Here is an 8726-nt window from a genome sequence, read left to right on the forward strand (position 1 = left end):
TCAAAAAATTATGGATGATTTTTGAAACATTAAAATGAAATGTTTATTTTAGACATAATTTTAACATTTTGGTATAATTAAAAAATGGTCAAATATAAAAAATGGAAAGATAGTTGAGATTGGAGAGTATCGAAACCTTTAAAAGTTTGTTGCAAGATTAGTCAAATTCCATATTTAAAATGGATTTAAATATGTTATGAATATTAAGCATAAATAAAGTGTATTATATAAAACCCGAAATAAATAAATGTACATTTTATTATAAATGCATTTTTAATTTAACTTTTGTTTTAGATGCATTCAATGACTTTGTAGTTAGATATATTAAATCAAAGGTTAGGGCTTAATTTTATGAATAATAAAAAAATATCAAAACAATAAAGTTGTATTATACTAATTTTACTAAATAATTTTGACATAATTACATTATTAAAATCAAATCGGTTAACTAGAAAACTTTCAAAAATTATGAAAATGTTTTTGATTTTTGAAACATTAAAATGGAGAGTATCGAAACCTTTAAAAGCTTGTTGCAAGATTGGTCAAATTCCGTATTTAAAATGGGTTTAAATATTTTATGAATATTATGCATAAATTAAGGGTAAAATTCCATACTTATATTTTTAAATAGAAGTCGGTAATAAACTGGAAAATAAGTTATGTCAAAAGAAGATAAAAACAATAAATTAACACACATGCTAACAATTGATAGAAATTTTAAGATAAGATTCGCACATGTTAACAGTCAAAATAAATAGACTGGCTATATAAAATAATTTAAATTACATGAATTGTGTAACATACACAAATACATAAATAATCGTAACTTAACATCCATTGTTATACAAAAATAAAGCCATTTTCCAGCAAATTAGCTATTCTACTAAGTTGCGCACCATAAACTATAATGATTAAAATTAACTTAATGTTACATAATATATTATTCCAGCTAGATTAAAAAAATAAAAATGTATATTTTGGTTTAGTAAGAATTACAAATGGATATAATCGGAATAATTAACATAATAATTCCGATAACGACCTAAATCAACCATAGTTAAGATAACAATTGTAATCGCAACCTAAATAAACCACTCATTGTATGGAAGATAGAGCAGTTAGAGAAACTTCAACATGTTCATTGAATCTTGGATTTTGATGTAGAAACTAAATAGATTATACGAAAATCATATTACAATTAAAAACAATACAAACACAAACCGCAAAGAAAATGAAATGACAACGACAATAATGAATAATATATGAGAATCGACAATTAGCGTAGAATAAATTGTTTACCGGAAATATGGAAGAGAAGGCCGACAAAACTTGGTAATCCGCAAGAGAGAGAGAGAGAGAGAGAGAAATAAAAATGAGTATTAGGGTTTGTAATGTTAAGGTTTATATAATATGAATGAGGTGATTTGGCATTAATATGAAAAGAAACATGTGGCATGACATCTAGTTGGCATCTAGGTGGACACCATAAAATGATGGCATGTGGAATCATTGTATCTAATCTAATCTAATTTCTAACTACTATATTAAAGCAACACATAGTTTTCACATGCCCTTTAATTAAGCTATCCACATAGGATTCTATCTCAACAATTTTCAAAATTATAATTTACACTTAATAAGCTATTTAATTTTAATTTACCTATTTATACTATTAAAACAAAATCCTTGTTCCATAAGGCATGTTATTATGAATTCATAAGATAAAATATGTTGTATTAAACATATTTTTAGACATATAAAAATATTTTAATATGCTTTTGAGACAGCAATGTATGTTATTACGTATATTATTAAATTTAACTTTTTTTTATTCTTTTAACTACCCGTGTGTTACACGGGCTATATCCTAATTTTAATAGAGCAGTAAGATGTGTTTTTCTTCTCCATCTTGAAAGATCAACACACAGGAAATCAATAAGAAAGATTAATCCATTCTTCTATCTTGTATTCTGGTTACTATTGTTATTGTAAAATTTTTGGATATAAATGCATTAATTTATAGTGTTTAAAATAAAATCGTTATTTATTATTATTATTTTGTAAATAGCATCAAATGGTCATGTGACCGTTACCGAATGACACCATCTTCAAATGTTGAATCGGTTTCCATGCCGAATCACCTACCAATTCACCATCTGAGACCTCAATGATGACGTTGACCTAACCGAGCAACCCAAACCTCAGTGGAGGAGATGCCCCAAGTACCTTAAGGAATAGACTTAATTAATGAAATTTTATTTTTCAAACATAACTCTATATTTCTCTTAAAACTCAAAACGATTATAATAAAGTGGTAGAAAAACGGACAACAAACTGCGTGCTCACATTCCTGTTAGTTCTTTACGTCAAGTTGCCTTAACACCCAATATCGTTACAGAAAAGTAAACAATAAACTCACCAATACAACTTTTGAAAGTTAGCATCCAGTTATGTTAATTTACCAAAACCACATGTACCATACATGTAATTAACTAAATCATCTAAAACAAAACAAAAACATTATCATATTTATTTTCCTCCAAGACCAAAAAGTTACAAAAATTACAAAAAGCATCAATTCCACATCATTATGGTTGGTTTAGTAGTTTAGATTTTACAATTATACCCTTCACTCACACCTTTTCATCCCCCTTCATCAGGGGTATTCTCGTCCATACCACTGACAATTAATAAGAAACTGAAAACATCTTACCCTTTTGGGACATTTGTTTTTTCTCCATCACATGAAATTTGCAGAAACAATGAATAATAATAATATTATTATCATTAAATGAAAAAAAAATGGAGAAACCAAAGGAACTCTGGATTATCTTTGATTATGACGTTTTCTTGATAAAGGCAGCAGCTTTCTCTTAGATTTTATAGTGGGTCACTGTGTCTGTGTCTGTGTCTGTGTCTGTGTCTGTGTCTGTGTACAGACGCCTGTCATATTTTGGTAAATCTTCACCGACTCGCACTTCAATTTCGATTCAAGGGTTTTAATCCGATACAAACCCTAGATAGATAATTGATAATTACACTGTTTGATTAGATCTTTCGATGGCTTATGATCAAAATGCGTTACCCAACAATACTTTACGCCCAATTCACATAGCTAGAACTCCGGCCGATGAATCTAGATTGATAACTCCGGTGACCTTACCCAATTCGAACCCTTTGCCGCGTGAAGTCTCCGGCAGCCCCGGAACGGTCCCCGTGTATTACCCGTCCACCGCTCCGGCTGTTCCGGATTCCGGGTATGTGGGTTTAGGCTATGGGAACGTAGTTCCGGGCCCGGCGGTGGTTAATTGGTTGCCACGTGTGCCTCCACCGGCTGTATCGAATCTGGTACCGGGTTATGGGTATGCGAATAATACTAGTGTAGCGCAAACGGGTTATGGTCCGAATTTGGTACCAAGTGGGGGGAGTACCGCTTCGGATCATGCTAGTGAGGAAAGTGGTGATGATTCGGTTTTGGGTAGGAAAGTTAAGTTTTTGTGCAGTTATGGAGGGAAGATATTGCCTCGACCGAGTGACGGGGTGCTTAGGTATGTTGGGGGGGATACTAGGATTATTAGTGTTAGGAGGGATGTGAGGTTTAATGAGTTGGTTCAAAAGATGTTTGATTCGTATGGGCGGAATGTTGTGATTAAGTATCAGTTGCCCGGGGAAGATCTTGACGCGCTTGTGAGTGTTTCGAGGCCGGAGGATTTGGAGAATATGATGGATGAGTATGATAAGATGGTTGAGAGGTCGACTGATGGTTCGGCTAAGTTAAGAGTGTTTTTGTTTTCGGATTTAGAGTCGTCGAGTGTGATTCGGTTTAAGGATTTGCAAGATAGTGGGCAGAAGTATGTGGAGGCGGTTAATGGGATTGGAGATAGTTTTAGTGGTGTCGGTGTCAGTGGTGGTATCGCCAGGAAGGGGAGCATAGCGAGTGCTTCCTCTACCCAGAATTCAGAAGTGAGCGGGGCGGAAGGTGGTGCGGATGGTTTATCTCATGATCAAGGGGAGGTGATCGGTCCAGCGTTTGGCGGTGTGGCATCTCCTGGTGGCAGTTCTGCTGCTGGTGTTCCGGCTGCTAAACCGGTTATTGTTCCGGCTTCACCTTCTCAGTCTGATCACGAGGTTGAAATATTGGAAAGAACAGTCCCGGTTCCGGTCCTAGTTCATGTACAACAACAGAGGCAATTTGGGTATGATCTGCAACCACCTGGACCCACCATTCAACCACCTGGCTATGTCCAAACTTATGTCAACCCCCGCCACGGGACGTTTAGCCGTACTGAGTACATACAGATGCAAGCGCCACCGACACAAATGGGGTACCAATCTCAGATTATGGGAAGCATTGGCCCGGTCTATGCCCAACCGCAACTCCATAATAATGTCATTGGAATTGGAGTCCCGCAACATCAGTTTATAACTCCGTCCTCACATGTTAGTTTCAATCCGAATCCGGTTCCAGCTCCAGTCCCAGCCCCAGCCCCAGCCCCAGCCCCAGCACCGGCTCCGGTTCAAGCTCAACCTCCAGCGCCAGCTCCGTATGTGCAGCAACGCGAGGTTGTTCAAATTCCTTGTGATCCAAGCTACTCTACATATCAACCTCAACCGCAAACTCATACTCAAACTCACACTCAAATACCTTCTCATGTAATTCCGGGAACTTATGGTTGGAATCAGATTCCGGGCCCGGAACAAGTGCCCTTTTCTGAAACCCGGGTACCCACTCAACAAGTGATATACCCGGAGCCAGTGCCTAGGTTTGATGGGTGTATTATGTGCCAAAAAGCTTTGCCTCATGCACATTCTGATACCGTGGCACAGGACCTTAAAGAAAGTCCTAAATCAACAGTGTCTGATGTGAATCCGGTTTACCAGAGTCTTAAAGTTGAAGACACCCGAAGAATGATGCAGCCTAACCGGGTTCCTACAAATGATCCTAGCACACAGGTGTCAGCTCCTTATGGTGTGTGGGTCCAACAGTCTGCTGTCCCGATGCAGTATCAAGCGAATCCAGAGCCGGTGGTTAATAATAAGATTGTTAGTGGCGATTCAAACCCGGTTGGAGTGCTGTTACCGAGTTCAGACACGCAGGTTCGCGAGTCTCCACGGGAGTATCCTGCCCCTTTAGTTGTTACCAAAGAGGATAATGTGGAATCAGGTTTTACATATGATAATATGAGACAAACTGATGCTAGAATGGAAGATTTACGACTGCGCACGCAAGATGACATCTTGGAAAATAGACCCATGAATCTTGAAAAATCCCAAATGGTTGTTGATCCGAATTATGCTGCATCTGAGGTTCCATGGTTGCATGGATTCCCGGGGCCCGGTGGAATGGGCAATTTGGTTAATAATGACACGGGCCCTGCATTTTCTGGTGGTGATTCAGCTCGTGCAACAGAAGGAAACCCACCTGCTACTGAATGGAATGCGTACCCGTTACAGTTTGACCCAAAAAGTGAAGTGGAGACCGTGCTAATGGACCCGCTCAACCCATTTAATGGCGCGGTGGTTGAAACTCAAGACGGTGCGAACTCACTTTTTAGCAACCAAGATCCATGGATGTTAAGACACGACTCACAGTTCCCACCACCTCGGCCCAACAAACTTGTACCAAAAAAGGACGGCGGTGGCTTGAAGGAAGAATCGCCTACAGCAGACTCATTGATCGATGATGGACCTTACCCGACTACTGCTAATTTGGACTTGAATATCGGTGTAGAACACGGTCTGTAATGAACATTGTAGTTTGTTTAAAGATAATCTTTACTCTGTAAGTCTGTATGAATCATTTTACTTTTTATGTTTGCTGGTTCAGCAGAGGAGTTGATCAAACAAGAACTACAAGCTGTTGCTGAAGGTGTTGCCGCTTCGGTTTTTTCTTCATCAACATCTGAGTTTAATAAACATAGCCCAGAAGCTAACCTGAGTGGTGAATCTCAGAATACTACTACTACTACTACTAATAATGCAGACGTGCAGTCAGGGGTTGAAGTTGAGGTAATGGGGCAAAATGGGTTAGCTAGTTTGCAATCATTTATGTTCGTTACTTTACGTTTGTTAATATATTAATTTAAACTTTTAGGCCCATTACAATTTAGTCTAGTTTTAATAACTTTTTAGGCCCATCAAATCGCTGATCACATTTACTTATACTTGGTTTTTACTTAGTTATGTTCCTTCATCTATGTTCAGTTATGTTTGTTCGTTTACGCACGTGAACCGTTCATTTATAATGTTAAGGAATGTACAAAAAACAAACACATAGATGTTCATTTTCTTAATGAACGAACACGGACAAGAAAACCCTGTTCGGTTAGTTGTTTGTGTTTGTTTGTTTGTTCGGTTAAAGTTAAACTTGCGTGTTCGTTCGCTTCGTTTTCAAGCCTATGGGTAATACTAGTACGCTTTTGGCTTGGCTTGAAACACTTCTTTTTCAAACCTTTTAATCATTATATTCTATAATACGTGTAAACTAATCTAATTTTCAATAAATATTCTTCATACATAATTAAGTTTTGGTCATACAGGATCTGAAAACAAAGATTCCAGAAAAGTCGAATCTTGGGTTTCCAGTTTCAGACGGGCTCGGTTCACTGCAGGTAAGGATTCCAACTTTATATAGTTTCCATCTTTATAACACTTATCAACTAATGACATTTTTACTTTTAGATAATAAAAAACAGTGATCTTGAAGAGCTTCGTGAACTGGGTTCAGGTACATTTGGAACCGTTTATCATGGCAAGTGGAGAGGGTCTGATGTGGCAATTAAAAGAATAAACGATCGATGTTTTGCCGGGAAAGCTTCAGAACAAGAACGCATGGTTTGCATTCGTTTTTTCAATTGTTTAATCTTTTTTTTTGGTTTGTTTTGTCATACACGCTTGTTGAAATACAGAGGGAGGATTTCTGGAATGAAGCAATAAAGCTTGCGGATCTTCATCATCCAAATGTTGTAGCTTTTTATGGAGTTGTACTTGATGGTCCAGGTGGGTCAGTTGCTACTGTTACAGAGTATATGGTTAATGGATCTTTAAGAACCGCTTTGCAAAAGAATGAAAGGTAACATATTGATCTTCGTCTTGTTAAGTTTTATTAATCAGCGTTGAATATTGATATTTAGATGGTTGTGATTAGGAATCTGGATAAGCGCAAACGTCTGTTAATTGCCATGGATGTTGCTTTTGGGATGGAATATCTTCATGGGAAAAACATCGTACATTTTGATCTGAAAAGTGACAATTTGCTTGTTAATCTGCGTGATCCACACCGTCCAATATGCAAGGTTGGTTGAACTTCATAAACGTTGGTCTTTGAAGTAAATTTCTTACAACAGTTTCCGATAACAATTTAAATGGCATGTCTTGTTATTGTGCTATCAGGTTGGAGATTTGGGGTTATCAAAAGTCAAACGTCAAACACTAATCTCGGGTGGCGTGCGTGGAACACTTCCATGGATGGCACCTGAGCTTTTAAATGGCAGCAGCAGCCTCGTTTCCGAGAAGGTTCACTCAAAATATCTCTCTTTCTATATATACACATATGTATGTGTTTACGTTGCGAAGTATAAAAGCTACAATAAAATGCAAAGTAGAGTAATAATAATTACTCTACAACAAAATGAAGTAGAACAATAATAGTCACGCTACAATTTACAAGTAGTTTAATTATTATTACTCTAGTTCATTTTGGTGAGATCAGGTACAAATCACTTTTACGGTGCGAATTGTACAAAGCAAGGGGAACAAAGAAAATGCACGGTGGCAATTTCGTAATTACTATGCTACAACAAAGTATATATATACTTTACCTTCTTCGCCTCTTGTTTCAGGTTGATGTATTCTCATTCGGCATTGTCATGTGGGAACTTCTTACTGGAGATGAACCTTATGCTGACTTACATTACGGGGCAATAATCGGTAATTTACACATACATATATAACTTTGTTTCTTTTTGGTAACTGCGAACCCGTTGGTGAAAACTCACATGGCCCCGCCAATACTCAGATTTTTATAATTTGTATAAAAATTTGCAGGCGGGATTGTAAGTAACACACTTAGACCTCCGGTCCCTGAAGGTTGTGACCCCGAATGGAGGTCTTTAATGGAAAGATGCTGGTCAGCAGAGCCATCGGAGAGACCAAGCTTCACTGAGATAGCTAACCAGTTACGCATCATAACGTCAAAAGTTCCACCAAAAGTACACCATATCAATAACTAACTTGATATCATTTTCCAACCGCCGGGTTAAAAAACATAGTTTAGTACTTTCTTAAATCGTCCTTGTGTCGGGTAGGGTATCTATCTATATCTCTACAAAGTTGAGACCATAGAATGTGTTTCCGGGTTCCCGTTTGCCTTTGCCTTTTGTTTGGTTCTCATAGCGCGCCCCACAATTGCTCACAGCTCTTGCGGACCACCTGTGTTATGGTTCGGCATTATGCTGGTAAGGTTAACGTGGGTTTGTATTTTGGGCATTGCTAGCAAATAAGTGTAGTTAATTGCAGATAAATACTCTTTTACACTTTGTTCTGAATATTCATATAGGTTTTTACATGTTTCTTTGTTTCACTGTTATGTTCCCTAACCACATTGATATGGCACCATACGAACACCCCCATTCACTGCCACCACCACTGCCGTGGCCACCATTGCCGTCACTGCTGGTGGCTGCGCCACGATATGCCGGTGAATCTGTTTTGATATATTTTAGTTA

At 37.6% G+C, this 8726-nt stretch overlaps 1 protein-coding gene across 1 annotated transcript; it reads left to right on the forward strand.

The window, feature by feature from the left end:
* Positions 1 to 2949: 2949 nt before the first annotated feature.
* LOC143587396 (RAF-like serine/threonine-protein kinase 20) lies at positions 2950 to 8511 on the forward strand. The gene is made up of 9 exons (XM_077068697.1): positions 2950 to 5737; positions 5828 to 6009; positions 6540 to 6611; positions 6682 to 6834; positions 6909 to 7072; positions 7148 to 7295; positions 7393 to 7515; positions 7842 to 7929; positions 8047 to 8511. The coding sequence occupies exons 1-9, from the start codon at positions 3061 to 3063 to the stop codon at positions 8229 to 8231; spliced, it is 3792 nt and encodes a 1263-aa protein (XP_076924812.1). The 5' UTR covers positions 2950 to 3060; the 3' UTR covers positions 8232 to 8511.
* Positions 8512 to 8726: the final 215 nt, after the last annotated feature.

Source organism: Bidens hawaiensis, unplaced genomic scaffold (genome assembly GCF_021521415.1).
Source record: "Bidens hawaiensis isolate Kalapana, Puna unplaced genomic scaffold, B.hawaiensis_p1.1 tig00035489_1, whole genome shotgun sequence".
NCBI classification, from domain to species: Eukaryota; Viridiplantae; Streptophyta; class Magnoliopsida; order Asterales; family Asteraceae; genus Bidens; species Bidens hawaiensis.